This window comes from Mycetomoellerius zeteki, unplaced genomic scaffold (assembly GCF_001594055.1).
Source record: "Mycetomoellerius zeteki isolate Tzet28-1 unplaced genomic scaffold, Tzet1.0 scaffold821, whole genome shotgun sequence".
Lineage (NCBI taxonomy): Eukaryota > Metazoa > Arthropoda > Insecta > Hymenoptera > Formicidae > Mycetomoellerius > Mycetomoellerius zeteki.
In genome coordinates, this window is record NW_017257853.1 from 611523 (window position 1) to 632285 (window position 20763).

General features: G+C 40.9%; 1 protein-coding gene across 1 annotated transcript in view; it reads left to right on the forward strand.

Annotated features, from left to right (window-relative positions):
• Positions 1–20763, forward strand: part of LOC108729978 (uncharacterized) — a 62865-nt gene extending 42102 nt beyond the window's left edge. The window contains exons 4-10 of the mRNA XM_018459389.1: positions 2522–2668; positions 15817–15963; positions 17139–17321; positions 17598–18034; positions 18189–18407; positions 18679–18850; positions 20758–20763. Of these exons, the coding sequence (XP_018314891.1) occupies positions 2522–2668; positions 15817–15963; positions 17139–17321; positions 17598–18034; positions 18189–18407; positions 18679–18850; positions 20758–20763 (1311 nt within the window). The remainder of the gene's footprint in view (positions 1–2521; positions 2669–15816; positions 15964–17138; positions 17322–17597; positions 18035–18188; positions 18408–18678; positions 18851–20757) is intronic.

The following is a 20763-nucleotide window of genomic DNA, read 5'->3' on the forward strand; positions in this document are numbered from 1 at the left end:
TAACAAATTAGATTGCATTTGTACTAGCTAAAATAAACTGTTTAGATAAATAGCCGATTAGTCAAATATATACGCGATTTCAACGTTTGAAATGTTTACATCAACGATTATTGCATTATAGTCATTTTTTTTTTAAATATAATTTTCCATTAAGTGTTTTGTAATGAGAACATGATTGTTAATATTATTGAAATTCTTGTTGTTGTATTCATTATAAACGCGATTGTTATTCGCGCAATAATTAAAAGAGTTTTTCTACTTATTGTTAAACACAATTTAACAATAGCAGTACAAGAGGGCCAGAGGGCCTGTTCAAATAATATCCATCCAAGAAGCATAAGTAGAAAAGCAGCTTTTTTACTGAGCCGGGTCATTTATATCTTTCTCACGTAGAACTTTGCTACTTGGAGCAAATGCAGGCACCATGAAAAATTCAGCACGAAACTTGATAGAATCGCGGAGTATCCTTGGCAGAAAATTTGCTGCTACAGTACGATCATCTTTTCAATCACCATTCTACTCGTCCACATGTTCTACCATGCTTACCTTTGCGTGAGAACGAATTTAAGCAAGTATCCTATCTTGGAAGTTTGAAGATGAAATCGTGTTTCTCTTTAAGATTGAGAAGTACAATAATGGCTTAAGCCAAAAGTACTATTTTGAGAATAAGAGTTTAAAATTTTAAAGACCAACAGAATGTGAGTTTCAATAAGAATGTGAGCTAAGAGAGAAAACATTCGATATCATTTTTCAAATAAATTTTTTATTTAAATTGCAAAAATAACTCAATCACAAAAAAATTGCCGCTGTACAGAAGTGCGTAGCCTCTTTTATACACAGAATAGCTTTTATACGTGCTGAAGCAACTACAATCACTACGAGCTGTACAATCATACCTCATTTATGTAGTATGCACAAGAGTATGGTGCCGCGACACAATGGACATATAAATATTAATAGAACGTGCGAGTGAAAACTATAAACATGCTCGATGTAATTCTGCGGGATCAGGTAATAAAATATCAAGAGTTCACGAAGTGTCATTGCGAGAATATAAAATTCTTGGCTAAAATTTGGCAAAATTTCACGGAAAACTCTTTTGGAGACGAAGATACGAAGATTTTGCTCATTGAACGAATTTTATTTGTATTGGTTGCCAAATTTATAGACAACATTAAAAATTTACGTCCCAGAATGAGAACAGTGTTTAAATTCGGCGCGAGTTAAGGCGAAAATACACTCTACTTCACATGAACTACTATTTTATTATTGGAGAAAATCTATACGTATTTTATGACGATGTACTTATTTAAATTAGGATTTATATTTTGATGAAAATTTTCTTTATAATTCTGAAAAACAAGAATTTTTTAAGTTTTCTACTTAATCTAAAAACAGTATCTGTGAAATTATGATCGAAGTCGATTCAGTCAAATCAACGATCAAATTTATGTTGAAACTTATAAGCATCTCGCGAATGAAGTCTTAATAAATCATTAAAAGTTTCAGAACATAAATTTAACCAAAAACCTCGCAAAGTTTTTCAAGTAGCCAATAATTGGACACTATTTCTTTCTCTTAATTCTCATTACTTGATCGAATCACCCAACGTGGCAATATTACTCAATTATGAAGCTACTTCGGTGCACGTAAAAGCACGTAAAAATATAATATTAGAAAGAAAAAGCTAGAAATTCATGTATATATTTTATTTAATTGTGTTAAAGTAGAGCTAATACCTTAATTGACGTAATCTTGTGCTAAATTATTTTTCTACCGGTTACACTTCTATTCGTTACCATTTAATTATCTCATTCTACACCCCTCAATTTTGGCTCACGCGATATTTTCTACGGTTGCTAACAAGCCATATGTAGTAAGTGATATTTATGACGATATCCTGTTTAATGAGGACACTAGTTTCTTGCACGGTTCTTAACACGTACGCAACATTTCACAGCGGAATTGATTTAAACGATTAAATCACTCAACAGGATGAGAGCAATGATAAAACGCTCGTAAATCATTTTTGTTTGCATTCAACACAAGGCTCACTCTCGAAAATATCTCGGAAATTGTCAGTCAGAGACAATTTGAATTATTTTTCATTGCGTTGAATGCACAAAATGATGAATTTAAATATCATAAATAAAATATTATAGTTTTATTAAGTAGTTATCAATAAGTTTAAGTAATTAAATATGTTTTGTTAAGATTTATTAAGTAATTATTAACAACGGATATTATTTTCAAAATAGTATTTTCATTATTATCGTTATCACGATATAATAAAAAAAGAGTAAGGGTCGTCATGTTATTTAACAAGAAAGAATTAAAAGTTCTTACTTATCTTTAGTTCTAAAATGTGCAGGAAATAATACATTTTCTTTTAAAAAATATGAAATTTAGTATTTTCAAGTGCATTCTTTCTTTTAAGTCATATTATCATTATAATTGCCCCTACACCAAAACGTTCTTATGAGTAGTCTCTCAAGATTGGTTTCTTTTATTTCTGTTGCAGTGCGTGCAAATGGCGCACGCGTTAAGACGCATCTTTTACGCGACTTGTGAGCCGCAGCACACCCAATTCAGCTTTCTGGCGCGAGAGCCCGGGGCCCACTTCAGCCTGCAGTATTGTCATTCTTTTATCACCGAGTCTGCAGAACAGGTTAGTAAAAAGCGACTTTCTCTTTAATATTTCCTTCTTTCGCGGCATATAGGATGTCTCTGAGGAAGATTGGAATATCTGAGAGACGTGTTAATTATGTAGGTCACATACTGAAGCTTCCATAAAAAGATAGATTTTTAATCCCTAAAAATGGAGCAATAATAAACGATTAGAACAATTAAAAAACGTCTAAATGACGAAAAATATACGTTAATGCAGACGCATTTAGAACGAATAGGAACACACAGTGTTTGAAATATTTTAAAAATATTTTACGTTTTCGCGAAGTATCTTAAACATTTGAGTTAATATAAATCGTCGAAACTAAACCGGGATTTTCGTCCAAGATATTGTACGTGACAGGTCGGCTCTTCCCAGTGGACAACCGCGTGCGTCTCGAGTGGAAATTGGAAACAGTCTCGTCGTTTAAAGCTGATGGATCGCTCTCTTTACTCTCGACAACTTTGCCAGCATTTAGAGTCAAGCCACACGCTTAATAGACAAAATTTAAATTGAAATTACAAAATCAGATTCTTAATCGTAACTCAGTATCAGTGTGTTCCTCGCCCTGATGAAGTGAACGGCAAGGTTCACGAAATGTTGGCATTAACAATGGATAAAGACACGGCGAGAACTCACAAACCTTTGGATGTCTTTGAAGATAATACCCGTGAAAGCCTAAAAAGCGTAACTCCAAAATTCTTTCTACACAAATTAATGAATCTACTCTATTCATTGCTCTAATTATCGTAAAATAAATTTATAATCGTAAATATAAACGTAATATAATCATTATAATATTCGTAATATAATAATTAATAATATTTGTAATATTCCAATAGGTACGATCGATTTGTCTGTGAATTCATGCATTGCGAGCAATGTATTTCATCTTCGCTTTAACTTATCAATACGATTACAAAGCTTTACCGTTACCATTTCACCACTGTATCGCATTTATCGAAAGTCATAACAACCGAGTATAAAGCAGGAAGAACGTGCTTGGGTACTGAGACCAGCGAATACACGGGGAAATATCGTCTCGAACGTCGATACACTGACAACTACCGAATCCCAGGATCTAAAAGCCTCTTTCTGTTGTCTGGAAGATAACATCACCCGAGGCTTCGAGGTCCGTCGACGATATCAGAAAGGATAGAACCGTAAGTTGGCGGAGCTTTAGTGAGTTGAGAATAGTAGACTTTGCACTTGGAACTTTGCACTCTGCCATTGCCTTGACATTTAGTCAACCCTAATGGCGCACTCTTCGGATTAAACTTTAAATACCTTCCGCCGAATTAAGAACGTCATTCTTGAAGGTCTCGGATCAAGTATGCTTACTCTGATAGCACAGTCGAGGAGATTGCGAGAATAGGCGGAAAATGAAGAACTTCGAAGGTTTCTGCGTTCACTGAAGCGGTTGACACCACATTTTCAGTTTCCAACCAATTTCTACGCTCTCTGTCAGGTGATTTGTCAACATATGATCCACATTGAAGGGGATATAAAAGTTTGAAACGGTCTTTTTAAAGGAAAATAAAAAAAGGAATATCCGCGTGTATGAATCTTTTTTATATTTTCTTTATTGAACCAAAGGATTAGATCCAATACACACACACACACACAACTGGCTGTATTCCTAACTGTCGTTCTGTGATCTAACGATCTTGTGAAAGCTCTGACTAATTTGAGATTCTGTAATTCGTTCCTTTAACTGACCTTGAAGAGCGCCTTAAAATGTTAAATAGATACAGGTACCCATGGCAGGTACAGACATTCCAAAGGAGGTATACGAGCATTCTAGGTATAGATGCTTATTTCAAGAAATATCTAGGAAGAGATACAGGGTACTCCGAAACGTATTTAGGTGTGAAAAATAGAGATATTTACTCCTAAGTACTTCACTAGACATGACGCGAGCTTTGAGTCAGAACCGAAGTCTGCGATCGAGCGGCTCGTCGCGCTGACGGCAGGTCAAAGAACGCGAATCGCAAACTCATGCGCTTCGTACGGCGCTGGCTCTCCGTCGAGTGGCGTTCTCGGTCGTGGCAGGGTAAAAAGAATAAGAAGCCATGGAAAAGATCATGAGAGGGACAGAGAGCGACAGGCAGAGCGGGAAAGACTGACCGGTAGACTGAAAGAGAAACAAAGAAAGAGGAAGAGAGAGAGAGAGAGAGAGAGAGAGAGAGAGAAAGAACGAGGGACAGCGAGGGTGAGAGGGAGAACGGGGACACGTGGTATTCAACAGCTGCCGTTGAACGTGTTCAATGCCGCGGTTGAAGCAAGAAAGCGGTCGGTCGGTCGGTCACACCGCTCGGCTTCTCGCAAATCGCGGTGGGGATGGAACCGTGTGGGCCGGCCAGAGCGGTGCTCTCGCTTCGTGTTCCTCGTGGACTTCAGTCTTTCTCTATACGTACCGGGAGATATTGCCGAGCCGGTTAAGCACGGTATCCACATTTTGCGGCTTTGCGAGCTCCCACCTCGCGACAAGCAACAGCGACGACAGCACCAGGACCGACTAACGTATAACGAAAACGACAAAAAGAGAACTGAATGAGGAATCGCTAACTGAAGGTTCACCCGGTGGCATCTCATCCGGTTGACATCAGAAAGAACGCGCGCGAACCGGGCCTCTTTGAACAGTCCAAACCTCAGCGGATGACTCATTGCTCCCCGCTTGCGTGAGTTTTCACTTCCGCGATGATGCTGGCTCAACTTAATAGATTGACGAAATAGTGAAAAACCGTGATATCGAATTTGCGTATATAATTGTATTACTTATATATATAGTGTATTTGTTTCACTGGCCTGATTTTTATAAAAATATAATTAGAAGTTTCAAAGAAAAGAGGAAAGGGATACGCGTGATTCACCGTTGAGTATCGCCAAGGATTAGGAAAAGACGCAAATCCATCTGGAAACTTTCTAACGATTGCTCAATCGTAGCTTTTCCTTCGGCGTCACGATTCCAGACTCCGGAGTAGAAACAATTAGGAGGGAGTTGTTCGTGCGAATATGTCGGGTACGATCGCGATGTCGGTAACAGAGATCGATGTCGTCCCCGCAGCAAGTCCATCGGAAAATGTAGAAGGATGTAGCAACTGCGTGTGTGGTTGACAGACGACAAGTAAGAAGCGAGAAGCGACGCGGTACTCGTTAACCGGTTTCCGCAGGTCGGCATGCAGAGCGACACGTAGCCGGGGCTACGCACGCCATCAAGAGTGGCTCTCGGATCCTCCGTGCGTGTGTCGCACGTAGGATTGGAATCCCACAGGGTCTCACGACATCGTCACTTGCTAATAATATCACATCTTCTCACGGGAGACACGGGAGATCTGCTGCCACAAGGGAAGAAGCCAGTTTCATCAACGATGGACTCTCGACAGCTTTGCGCAATGGAGGTACCTTCGGTGCCACTGTATTTCCATTACCAAATGGATACTGGCGTCTCCAGTCGTGTTAGTTGTCCAAGAATCGAGTGGTGCTCATCCACGTGCTGCTACGAAATATAGATTGGAACTTCATAATTTCAATAGGCGCTTGATTCCGCGATAGGTGTCGGTATTGTCGAAGGGATATCTTCGGAGAAAGGTGTTGGATGCGGCAAACATTTTAGCGCGCCGACGTGCCGGTGCCTCGTGCATTAGAAAGTGCGCCTCATAGTGTCGTGAATGTGTGACCGGAAATGTGTGGAATGTTGATGTTAGAATTGCGAATAACTGATGTGAACCTTGTGACGGTACAATCCTTCCTGGATAAGACAACAATGTCGAATTGTTATTAACTCTGGATAAAACCCGATCGCCTCTTCGTGCGCGGTCAGTGTTTGGAAAAAAAATATCTTTCGTAAAAGTTAAGGATAGCCAAAAGGCGCGCGATTTGAAAAGGACAACGTGCAAAGTACAACGGTCTCTGTGGCATGAGGAGGCTTGCACGCAGACGCAATATCCTGACCGCATTCTTTGCGATTATGGGACGCCTTGGCAAAGGCTCGCAGAGCACAACGAGGCCCATTTTCAGGGTGCATTATCGCAAGCTTGTAGACGAATACTCGCAACAGGAACAATTGAAGTTTATGCCCGCGCTACCTGACTACATGTCGTATTGCTGTTGCCGATGTGGTCACACTCAAAAGCTCAAAGTGAGTTCTATCTGAAAGCAGATCATGCTAATTTAATATTCATGCAACGTTCGTGTCCGCTTCATTTATTCGTTTTCTCCTTGAGTAATAGAAATTTGAATAATTCGTTTTCATGCATCCAGTAGGATAATTTCCGCTTCTAAATCATTGCAAATACCAGTTCTAACTGATCCGATATGCATAATAAGACGATCTGGATATCGCCCTGACTTCATGTCGTAGACTTTACCTCTTGCGATATTAACGGATCGCGATTAGGTCGCGGTACCGCAACATGACCTCGGAGACGTGGTTGATGCAACGGTTAAAAAAAAAAGAAAAAGAAGTGAAACGGTCTTCTATTGTTTTAGACTATAAAATATGGTCATTAACATTTAGTAGTTGCATAGCTCTTTAAATTATTCGGTATCTTTTCAATGCGAAAATACAATGTCCGATGCAAAAGTAAATTAGAGAGAGAGAGAGAGAGAGAGAGAGAGAGAGAGAGAGAGAGAGAGATGTAGTTCAACTAAGAATTAGTTAAATTTCTCATGTGGTAATTGCTCTCTAACTTCCAGTCGTTCAACTTTCTAACACCTACGTTCATCGGTCAGAATGGTCTAATTCATTAGTGAACGTATTTATCCGTTTCTTTAAGATTTGAAAGAAAATGATCCAGGTTTGAAATTTACATTTCAAAATTTGTTAAAAGAGAGATCGGTAGATCGCATACTATAGTCTGAGAGAACGTGAGAGAAAGAGAGAGAGATGGGGAGAGGAGGGAGGGAGAGGCGTAGAGAGAGGGGGGAGCAGAGAGAGAGAGAGAGAGAGAGAGAGAGAGCCTAAGCCCGGTAATACTACTATCGCGTACCAGAAAGAAAAAGAGCTAACGAGGGAAGGGAGAGTGAAGGGGGATAAGCCGTGGGATCGGACGAACGCATTCCTCGGCTTCATATAGCTGCTTGTAGCGCGAGATGCCTCGCTGCTTCGCTCGTTGGCTCCTTACCGATGGAATATCTACACAGCATTGATATTTTAGCGACGATATACGAACCCGTCATTATTCTAGCCAGCATTCATCTGCACCGCGAGCGTTTTGAAACGAAGGACTCCGTCGGTATTAGAAAATAATAGAAACGTGAGCGTTAACAACGTGATAGAGTTTCCATTGTATCGTTAATACTGCGTGCTCTATAGGTGCTAGTACATCCCGGCAGCTGGATTATCTCGCATTGTCGCCAAACCGATTCGAGCGAGAAGCTTCGAGGACCCGCGTATGACAACTGCCATCCCTCCGTTAGTTCCTCTTGACTTCACAATGGAAAATCATAATTCGTGTCGACCCACCGCGTCCCGCGGACAAAAGCCGAAAGTCCTTCGTAGCGCTGATTCACAAAGCTCCGTCCGATTTTGACGAGTTTCCAATGATCTCCCAGGCAAGTTCACTATCCGTGAAGCCGCCAGGTGAATCCGCGCAAGGATTCGTCCCGGATTCCCGTCTCCGGCGCGATCGACGCGGTCGAGAAGATATTTTCAGTGGAAAGAGGAAAAAAGAGATAGACGGAGAGGAAACGAGTCATCTATCGCGTTGCGCAAACGTTACGGAATTTCTCCCAACATCAATAGAGCGTCTCTCACAAAAGATGGTCCATTACCATCGAGGCACCTCTCGTAGAGGCTCTCGGATACAATATGAACTCTCGAGTTATAGGTGGAGGCATAAGTTATACCTGGTAGCTTCTCAATAACATGTTAGTTCCTCGGTGAAGGACTTTGTAATGGTCTCGTCACTGATTTTTCGTACCATTCATATCGGCTGCTTCATCTTTTTCCATTTTTGTCATCGTAGCGCCTCGGAGCAGATGTGATCTTGCGTTTTCTTACACGCATATGTATGATTCGTTTCCGACGAAATGTTTGCTTTTCTCATAAAATATGCCAATCAAGATTGGACAACTGACGCAATGACTTCGAGAAACGCGAGGTGCTCTGGTGACGAATATCACCTAGGTTCCTTATGCCGTGACCGCGCAGTTTTGTTAGCCTATTATCGCAGAAACGGCAAACTCTAAATGTCGCGGAAAATCTATAATAACGCTTTATAAGTGCTCGACACACTGCCGGCCATTCGTGCAATTTACAATTTGAGATTTCCACGGTGATTCCAGGGAACGCCGTAAAGTGCCATTTTACAATGACTAGACTCGCTTCCTGCACGCTTCCTGTCGAGAATGACATCGCGAGGTTTGCGCAATGTTCATGCACCGTGTCTCGAATCGAACGCACATCGAATGCATCGTCCCTCGCATTGGACGCACATGTCAACTATTTTTATCGACAATGCTGCTCCCTTTCATCCACGATGCGTTACTATACCTCTGCGCTTTATTTTGTTCAATTTCACAAGATCCGCTTCCGAGTTTTGCCTTTTATTTCACTCACCGAGAATGCAGAGCCACGATTACTTATCGCGGAGATTGAGAGCCGCACACTTACTCTCATATATAATTAAATGGAACTAATTATGTAATTAGATTTTTGTGTTTTTAATTGCTTGTTAAACATTTAATGTTAAAATATATGTAACAGAAAAAATAATCCAATGTTCTTCGACGAAAAGTTTATGTGTGCATTAAGTGGATCAATATACATATCAAAGTTACATTCATCAGTATTATACAAGCGCAGCATTCTCGATAGATAATAGGGATTGATTGACTTACGCAACGGAGAACATTTGGATTACTCTGTAATCTAATAGATACTGCGTAATGCGTATTGCGGATTAATACAATATATAATGACTTAATCGATTCGAGCCAAAATCATAATCAATCATAACAGTAATATTGTGTCTCTGCCGTTTAACCAACAATTCCGAGCATAATTTCCAGCTGTGAAAAAACGTAGGAGTCGCAAAATATTAATCCCAATTGGAGGAGTAAATGTTCGAATGTAAAATAATTTCTATATTCTTATATCACAATTAAAGGAAGAATAGGTTATAGAAAAAAACCAATAAACTGTTAATTTATTTCTATAATTTCTTTTTATTTTATTTATCATATTCTTTATATTTTATTTATCATATTGTTAGAATGGTTCGATGGTTCATCGATTCACGATGACTCAATACTGGTCGTTGATAACGATTTTAGGAATAGATACCATTCTCCATTGAATGTTTGCGTCCATATCTGAGAATTACTGCCGGAACCGCGCGTTCGATAAGGAGGAAACTCGAGTTACAAGAAATTTGAAGCGAAGCGTGGTCCTCCTCGCGCGTCGCATACGTCCTCGAGGGTGCATTTCTGGAGGTACCGAAATAGGTTTAATGACGAGGCTCAAGGGTACAGTAGCAAACTGTACGGGCCACAAAGTGGGCGTATTGTCCTACTGTGATGCACGATTCACGCATCACTACATCTTTAAACTCGCCGCTTATTGTCAAGGGCCCTCATATGATGAGCCAGACCGATGAATCGCGATAGTAAAGCCAATCAAGGCTACATCGCTCATTTAGGCGACTTGATACGTGGGTTCCACGCTAATAATCCGTTAATAAGACCAAGTTACACGATAGCAATAAACGTTTCCATTACATTATTATGAGTGCAAATTTCTGTTAATCTGGCGTTATTAAGGGAAATGACGAACCTCAAATATTATAAAAGTAATATTATATTTTTATAATTACTTTGAACTTGTCAGTCTAATAAAAAACTTTTAAAATAATTTTTTGACAACTTTATTGACATAATTTAAATCCAAAGAGATAGAACGTTAATTAAAATATTAAAATTTAAAATATTAAATTTAAGTAATTAAGATTTTTAGAATATTTTAAATTAAATTACAATTTAATTTAAAATATTCTAAAAATGTTACATAATATTTCAACTTAAGCTTTTAAATTAACTGGGATTATATTAATTTTACAAAAACACAAAAGCTGTATAACGAGGCTACAATGTACTATAATATTTTGGTATCGTGTCTTTTAGATACGAAACAGATGGAGCGACCATCAGCAGACTCCAGTGACGTTAATTGCTGATCAAAGGGTCAGATTATGCAACGGTTGTGCTTCATCTGCGCTTCCTGACCGATGCATCTCTCTAACTATATTTGATCCAATCTTCGACCGATTTCACATTACATCGAACAAAGTACTCGCCATACGGTCAAACGATATTTCGGCATTATGCACCAATAAGGTTGTACAGCCTCCCCTATGGATTTGCGGCTAGTTCACAAATCCAAAAAGCGCAGAGCCAAAATTATTGTTTCTAATTATTTGCCTTCCAAGGAGGTTCAGGTTCGAACTCGAATCAATTGGGTTATGCTTTCCCTTACTTTTGTAAATTTACAATAAATTTATTGTAAGTTTACGAAATGCTTATTAGCATCAGTAATATTAAATTAATTATTAATTATTAATTTAATAATATTGATTTAATAATGCGATATCGTTAAATGCCCAGCTTTGGAATAAACATTTGAATAAATAACATTTAATAATAACATTTAATAATAAAAAAACATTTGAATATTAATCAATACGCGCGCGCATGAGTTAAAACAAAAACAAACGGTATAAAATCCACAAAAAAATTATTATTAATTTTATATTTTATATTAATAATAATTTTATTAATAATAATTTTTAGCATAAAAGACTTCCACTAAATGTCGAAATATTCTTTTATTCTGTGTCGTATACATCGATTAATATGTATTTATTAACGTATCCACATTCTGTCTCCTTCTGTAGTCTGTTATTTGAATGATAATTTCTTTTCGCAGAAACGATTGATTCTTGATATTCATGAACACAATCAAGGGAAGATAAGTGGTACGTTCACATCTTCATTATCATGCGAATGTGAATTCGTTCCCTTCAAAAAATGAAAAAAAATATTCTTCTCTGAAACATATTCTAATTCAATTTCCGGGGTAAATTCTGGCATTATTGAATAATCGCCTCGAAGGTCGTAACAATTATTCGTCAACGAGTCTAACGCACAGTCCGGTCATATCGATATAACGGCGTGTAACGGTGCAACTTGAATATTTGACATTCGAAACTACCGTGCCTGTCATGAGCAGAAGCCCATAACACCGAAGGCGGAACTTGTTCATGCTTGTTTTAACCTGATTCGTCGATCGCACGAGTTTGACAGTCCTTGAGCACATGATCTCCTTTCTCTCTCAAACAAACAGAGATTGAAAATGACAGAGAACTAGTTAAACTTCTGTTAACTTTAACTAAACGTTTGTGGGAATGACGTAACACAGCGGGGTTGTCACAAATTCGTATTTGTTGTCATCTTCAACGAGTACAATCGCAAGCTCTAGCATTCGCGTAGGCAGATTGAAAGAACGCAATCAAATGGATGGAAGAAGCGTAATTATGATTTCAATTTTATTATTACATTACTATTAAAGAAAGAAAGAGAATTAGGATAATGATGTGAATGTGAAAGCATGGTTGAGCCATCAATGGCCAAGTTCAGCAGAAAAAGCAGCTTTGAAATTGTTGTAAGATTCTCTAATATGATTGGTTCATTATATTTAGATCCAGTGAGGAATTATATAAGAGCAAGAACCAATTATATTAAAAGATCTTACAATAGTTGTAAAGCTGCTTTTTCTCCTGAAGGTAGTCTGATGACTATATGGCGTTGGTAGCGAAGCGATGGTACCAAAATGGTTGAGTCGGCATTGGTTCGTGCAGCACAATAATAACGCGCGACAAGGAACATCCGTTTACTTCGTACTGTACAATTTTTCCTCTCCGGCTATTTACACCCGGGGGTAGAGCATCGCGACGTCGAGGTAAACCAGAAACCGAAGCGAGGGAAATTCAGAGGTGCGACGAGAGGGCCGGTCCCCACCCGAGCGCCATTATTGCGAGTACCACCGGCTTGTGTACCGCGGGATGGTGTTGGTAGACCGGGTGTATGCGGGACGGGAAATCTAGAGGAGCTGGAGATATGGCCGTGACCGCGCGGAATGCTTGGAATGTAGCCCGTCACGCTGCACCGGCGCAAAGCCACGGCGCGATCCATCGCCCTTTCGGTCCCCTTCCCATTCGATTCCGGTGTCCCTCGTCTTTTTGCCGAAGCCACCGGCGCAAACAGCGAATCAGTCTGTGCTCAAGCAAGCTAAAATAGCTCTTTCGAAGTCATGCCTTTTCTTCTTTCTTCAAATCTGCGTAACATTTTACCACGCGATGTTTGATCCACGGAGTTGATGCATGATCTCTTTTTGATTCGATACTTTATCTTGAAAATTTTCGCTGACGGAAACCTTCTGTCTGCGATTCCAGAGAGTACAGAGTGTCGCGATTTACCGCGGTAACAGCGGTACGATCACCGCGATCGATCAAATAGACCTGAATCAAAATGCGGTGAAGAGGGTCAGTGCCTGCTCGAGTCAACGTCCAGGATAGGGTAGAGCGGAGAGGAAGAAGAGTCGCCGGTGATGATTTCATCGCGCTTAAATTCCACCTCGGGGCGGGAATCTCAGGGCCGTATTTTCGATTCTCGGCCACGGGAACGGAGGAGGAGGGTCGAAGTCGAGGGATCCAGTCCGTGTCCGCCCACGACGCGATAAATTCTCCTCTATGACACGATCCTTTGCTCTTCGTGGTGAGCAAGCGAGCTTCCATTGCTTGGACGGTTTTCTTCACGATTTCTGTGAAACGTAGCGTTGATGGCAGGAACGTGTTCTTTCCTGCGATAAATTAGTCCTCAGATTTTCCCACGTTGTGGAACACGGTGCTCTACTTCATTGATAATATCTGCCGTTTTGCATCTTGATGCTTGGTGCACATTGCATATGCATATGCAGCTAATAAAAGTAACAAGAGCTGCTGAAAGAAGTTAAATAGAGTAGATTGAATGCATGGATCCTACCATGTTTTAAATTTTAAATCCGACAATTAAAATAGTTGCGAATAATCTGTGTGCAGATTATGATACTATATGATATTATTGATCGTTTATATCTTCAAACTGTTTATTTTGAACTTAAAGTAGGCATCAATAATATTGCACGAAATAATTGTACAATAATAATTGCACAAAAATTAAGCGACTGGGGATCATTCAATATAGGTGTTATTGTATTTCTTCATAACTTTTAAAAGGAAAAATTTCTATACATGCACATAGTGGTGAACCCAATATATTTAATCTAAAATGGAGATTCGTATGGCACTTATGGAACATCGGAAGAGGCCGTGCGTCCGGTACGCAATTATAGCTCAAGTCATCGCCTTACCCCGCGCGCAAACGTAATTGAAATATCTCGTAACTAGTGGAATCATTCGACCTGACCTCAAACCACAAACCATGAAATTATTCGAGCGAGCATTGCTGCGCGTTTTAATCCAAAAGCTCGACCGTTGCCGCGCCGTTGTCTTGCACGAGTGCGTATTCATTAAAACGCATTACTTTCTTGCATTATTTCTTTTGTTTCGCTTTTCTACCAAATGGCTGATCCAAGCGTTGTATCTCTACAAGAGGCTTCTGTAGCAAGGCGGGCGGTGAAAGCTCGTTGCAAACCAATGTGTAGCATCATTGGAAAATACAGCGCGATACGTTCGGCTTTGCAATCCTATCTCTCGTTTTTTGCATTTTCGTCGCTCGTACGCGGATTCCACTGGCGAGCCGTATTTCCTTGCTTTACGGGGCACACTGAAGCCAAGCTGGGATTTCCGCATCGCTTGCAACAATGTCGTAACAATGTCACGGGGATACATAGACGAAGTATGCGAGGCTAGAATCCGAGATGTATATAGATACCCCCGCGAAACGATTGAATATCTCCCCAGACGGTCTCGCCACGGTTTGCATCGTGAAAGGAAAAGTCAGACGGACGAGACGTTAATCGCCGCTTTCGTCCGTCTCCACGTGTGCGTATAATGCTTCTCTTTAGACTCTTAGCCCTTCGGTCGACCCGGTGTTCATTAATACGCATCGCGTCGCGGCTTTCAGCGGTGAAGCTTTCCGAAAGGAGAAAGATAGCCGACCTTTTCCCCATTTCTGGCTGTATATGTACATACGTTTGCGGGACCGCTTGTAACGTACGCGCGCCCACATGCAATCCATCTGCATCTGGCTCGCGTACAAACGCGAAGCGTATGCACTCAGGAGCTTTCTAAACGCGTACACGAGCGAAGTCGAGCGCCGAAAGCTTGCGGCTCTCCGCGAGTGCTTATTACACATTCAAACTTCGCTTTTGCGCTGCGACAGCGTCTGCTCTTCATCGTGCGGTCGGCCGCGCGTTTCTCCTCTACCGGCGGATTCGGAAAAATCCAATTGGCCCGACGATGTATTATTTTTTTTCTAGGCTTGCATTAAAGTTTACTTATAATGTTGCTCGACGACGCGAGCAATACTGTTTTCTTTTATACACAGTACTTTGACAGTATGACTATAGCACTAATTTGAGAATAGTATTCTTCTTTTTTAGTTCAGAAAACTTTACAATGCAGAAGAGTTTAATTATCTAGAAAAAAATACATTTCAAACTTTTTCGATTGTCTTACAATTATCATTGTTTGATTTAAAAAAAAATGCATAAGAATGAAAGTAATCATTTCTCACAATTTTTAGACGCTGAATACTGTGCTGTTTATGGTAATTTATTTGATAAATAGGATCATAATTTAGCGCTAAAAAAAACTACGGGAAACGATTAACTTTATTCTTCTGCTTGAAAAAAGTTATTCTTTGAACAATATATTTCATGTCACGTGAAATATCCAATTCTGCTCAGTAAAGTTTTAATCGTAAATATCTTATACGTAATTCGCGTATTTATTTTTTTCCAAAGAATCAATTACGTGTAACTAATTCACCTCGTGGAGCACAAGCACGGAAATATTCCACGTAATTAAACTGAAAGCAACGAACTGCGGCCACAATCGGATTGCGACGGTAATATTACGAAAGAAACAGCAAAATGCTGTGTTTAATAAAATTTGTGTCGGAATTCGAGCTTTCCTGTCTGCTTGCAGGCGGAGGAGTTGAACACCATCGTTGGCAATGCTTTCCGCATGGCGTACGTGGCGCAGCTTCAGCGCCAACCAATCCTTCAGGATGTAATCTCATCGCGATCGACACCGTCTTATCGCAAGGACAAGCAGGAGCATCGAACGTCGTGGGTATGTTTTGAACGTATCAAAATAATAGATTTGATCGTTTGAATAAATGACCGAAAAAATGCAAATTACACGAGACACAAAAGAATTGTTACCAGCGCACTTTGCTGGCAAATAAAAGGAGCACCGTGTAGTTTAAAGTGCTAACGAAGTCATTTATTTTTGCCGCTGTCAGCTAGCGAGTTAGTTGAGTTAAACTTTACAGGCCGGTTCAGTATCGTGCCATCTGCTAGTTTTCTCACAAAAGCGCCGTAGATTGCAATTAAGTAGTTTTAGCAATTAGCGGACAGTCAGTTCCGAGATCTTCTTAAAGATTACGCTTGTTGAGCTCTATCGCAGCAATTTATTTTGCCAAACAAAACAAATAGAGACATAGAAAGTGAAAAATTCAAAAAGATACTTTAATTATCCGGGAACGTAACAAAGAACGACTCAATCGCCGCGATCGTTATAACTTTTCGTCTCAAACTTTTCTTACAAAATGAATCGAAATCACTATAAGATTGTTTGTCCAAGTCGTACGATCGAATTCTTTTTTCCTGCCGCGCAAGCACAATATTCTGGAGGGTATTGGAGCAGATGCTAGCGTCTACTATATGCCAGGAAGCAGAGCAAATACACGTACCGGGATGCATATACACGTACAGCAGTAAGGAAGCTGCTGGAGAAGCTTCTCGCGGAAGAGCCTCTTAAATATCCAAGACGCGCGAGAGGAAAGGGACAACGACGACAACCGTGTCCTCTCCGTCTCACGAGGGCCACCGATTCCAGTAGGTGTCCCGTTTACGAGCCGCGTTAATTATAAATTCGACCCTAGTCTCTCGCTTACCGTCCCGCGTCGCGTCGCCTTGCGTCGTCTCGCGTTTCCAAGTAAACGGTCAGTCCGCCACGGTCCGCTCGATGGTCCCCGCCGCAAAATTGCCTTAGGAACTGTGTGATTCCGCCGATTAAATATTCAACTCGGGAGAATCTCGAAGAGACTGGATCATTCTGCCGACGGTTCTGCCTAATCAACGATTCGTCCAAGAGAGACCGAACCCTTGGATCCGCATTTAAGGCAATGATTGCGCGTTGGAGAGGAACCTCTGATCTTGAGGAAATAATCGGAGGTCCTCTTTAAGTACACGGTGTCGCGACGCGGGATGTAATTTTGGCAATGATCGCCGTTTCGTTTGCAGAACAAATCGCTGCCCGGAGACGACACGATCGCCGCGGGCGCTTGCAGGAGTCCGTCGTCGAACTCGTGGCTGAAAAGTCGGACGTCGCCCACCTCCAAGACTGGAAGGGGTCCGTCTGCAGCGGATATGAACGTGCAGCTCGGCAGCGCCGGCTCGCCCACGCTGCGACTCGCCAGCGTAAAGGTGATTTCATACAAGTGTAACAAATACGCCGTGAGCAGAGCTGTGGCCGCTATTATATTACACTCGGGCGCTATTACACGAAAGCGAATTAGTTAGCCTGGTAGCAACTTAGAGTAAATTAACTTCGTAGAACGCCGCGTCATCCCGGCTAGGCGACACGTATCTCTTTTAATATCGCGGCTCCATCCATTTCTCGCGTGACGCGTTTGCAGAACACGTTTACCTCGACAAGTGAACGCTTGGTCGCGTTTAAACGACGAATCTGAATAATTCCAGGCACCAAACACGATTCCGGGTCTACGGCCGTCGTTTACGAACGTTCTCGGTCCCATAACGAATGTGGACGAGCCGAAGAGCTTATCCCAGCAGAGCACGCCGAGCAGCGATGAGAGCAACTCGCCAACGGAGTTGAACTCATACAAGAGGCTAACGGACAAGCCGCCGCTGATAAAGCGGCTGGCGATGGGTTTGACAGGTGGACGCGACGTTCTTGGGTTGAACGGTGAGGATGACAGCTGCCCGCTCGTCAGCGGTAGCAGTACGCCAACCAGCCCATCGAACAGGCCCCATTCCGGGGGCTACATAAACGAAGCGATCATCGACTCGGAGGGTACGAGGCCGTCATACAACAAGATCCCACCGTCCGAGAGCCTCGATAACACCATCAACGCGTCCATCACTAACGTGAAGAATTTCAACATCGAGAACAACAGGTAAGTTTATAGCTGGACCGTTCTCCATTCTTCCCCCTCCTTTTGCCTCTCTCTCTCTCTCTCTCTCTCTCTCTCTCTCTCTCTCTCTCTCTCGCCTTTTCGGAAGTGACGAGGGATCGGTGCGAATTGTGAACGACAGCTCTTTCATTTTCAGGATAGGGCACAATTGCCCGGACTCGGGTACGGAGGTAGAATTCAAGTCGAAAAGAAGATCGCAAATTAGCACGTCGAGCAGTTCGGTACCCGCTGACGGAAGCACTCATGGCTCCACGCCAACCCCGCCGCCTTTACCCGAGAGAACAGACAGCCTGAATAATCGAAGTGAGGAGGCCGAGCTACGCAAGGCGCCCTGGTTTCAAGCTGGAATACCCAGGTTGGTCTCCGCGACATTACTACAATACATGACGGAGTAAAATACAAACACGCACACACAAGCTCGCGCTCGTGCGGTGCCTTCTCGGTGAGCCGAAATAGCACGTCGCCTCTGGCTAATTTTAAATATTCGTCGAATGATCCAGTCCATAGTCCAGTTTCCAGTGGCTACCTTTGTAAATGGAATACGCAAATCCGATTGTTTTCTCTGTTTCCCCGCAAGAAAAGACATCTTGTCCATTTACCATTAATGATACGAATCGTGATTTCAGAGAGATAACGCTGGAGGTATTGAGCCAAGAGCCGGAAGGAGCGTTCATGGTGCGCGAGAGTACCAGCAAGCCCGGATGTTACGCCCTCTCTCTCCGTGTGCCTCGTGAATTCCAGCCGAGCGGAATAGCCCATTATCTCATAATGCGTACAAACAAAGGTTACAAAATCAAAGTAAGTCTCTGTTTCTGTCTTCGACCATTCTTTGTCGAGTATCGAGTATCAAAGTAGTTGCAAACGGCTCGCGAAAGTCAAAGCGAATCTGCCGTTGGCCAGACAACATTCGCGTTCCCGTTAAAGATCTATAAAAGCGAAAACTAAAATCTGCACGGATTGCAATTTACTTAACGTTTCTCTCCGAGAATAATGCTGTTTGTTTTGATAGATGCGATGCTGTTTGTATTTAGAATCACGACGTTCTTAAACAGTTAAATGTATTGAAAACAAATTTCGCAAAGTGTCCACTATAAATTATACGTCAAAATATCAGCGAAAGTACAATGGAATCTGTTAGCTAAGTATAATAGGGACATTTTAATGGGATATTTTAAAAGGGACATTTAATGAACACGAAACAAATTCTGTTCGTTTTCTGCTGGCAATCTATTATCGGAATAAATCGGTATACGGAAAGAATTTACTAAATTATTTAAAAATTTAGCTGGATATTTAAAAATAATTAAAAATAATTTTGTTAGACCATAAAAGTAAGTTGATTGTTAAAATGTTAAAACTTTTTACAGCATTTTTCATTATGCTTGAGAGTCCAACATAGTCACACATAGTTATTTTGGTAGTCCAACAAAATTATTTTCGAATCTGTATTTAACTAAATTTTTAGATACTTCTGAAAATTGTTCTCTTGTGTATCTAACAGAACAGAAATTTAATATAATTGATGCCAATCGTGATATTCTACTCAAAACTGTTGGCGTACCAACATTTTGCTTACTGGATCTTTGCATTTGTACGAAGCTAGATGTCGGTTCTAGTGAAAGGGGTAAAACTCTTTTTAACGCTCGAAATAATACCCACGGTAGAGAGAATCTTCCTGTATAAGCGCAAGTTAATATTGAAATAAGCTACGCAAGATGCTAATGCGTGAAGGGTCGAAGCTTTTAGTAGTCTGAACATTATACTCAGAACTACTACGCCTGGTGCAAAGCTACCGCGCATTTAGCCATTCGGTATTTAAATGGTCGAACTTCCCCTTCTCGTAGGATAGATTAAATGAGTACGCGGACTTTGATAATCTCCGAAACCAGTATAAATGAGTTTTGTTGGATATGCCGCGGATGCCGTAGGGAAATCAAAACTCTGCTTTCTCTCTCCCTCGCCCTACGACGACGCGGAAAATTGCATCGCGCTGTAATAAGCACAACGCCAGATTCGAATGAATGCCGGTGTACGATAGCCCTGATATGCCGAGGTTCGTGTCAGCACGCCCGTATATGATACATTTAATATCATCTCGTTATGTGGCGTGTTTCGCAATACGACTGAAAACGCGAAGAAAGATCTCCGACCGACTAATATCGCATTTCATTGTCCTGCAACGTGTGCAACAATGCCCAGTAACATGATAATGTGCATAATATTGCATAATACAATGTGCGTATAATAATAGCCGAAACGATAAGCTGGTTGTGTTATTTCTGCGCTATTTATCAAACGAGTTTTTCTCTTTATTATTTTAACTAAACTTTTGAGCTCTGTTGAAATACTGTTGAAATTCGATTGTGACTAAATTATCTCCAGGCTTTTGGCTTGAAAAAATATTATATTTTTACTTTCTTTTTCATTTAATATTTATAATTTTTGTATGAACGAAATTGTTCCTGTATTTAAAAACAAAAGGTATTTAATTGTTTCTGCGAAAATATATAACGCGTAAAATGAATTCTATTTTTATTTTTCGACGGACTAAATAAAAACTATAACGTTTCGACAACGTTTACAGTTGCGAGAGAAAGCAGAATTATTACGAGCGAGATAACGGTGGGTAAACTTTGACAAGCGTTAGAATTAATGCCGATACAGTACTACGAACGCTGTAAAATCAATAATGTTGTATGTTTCAGGGCTAA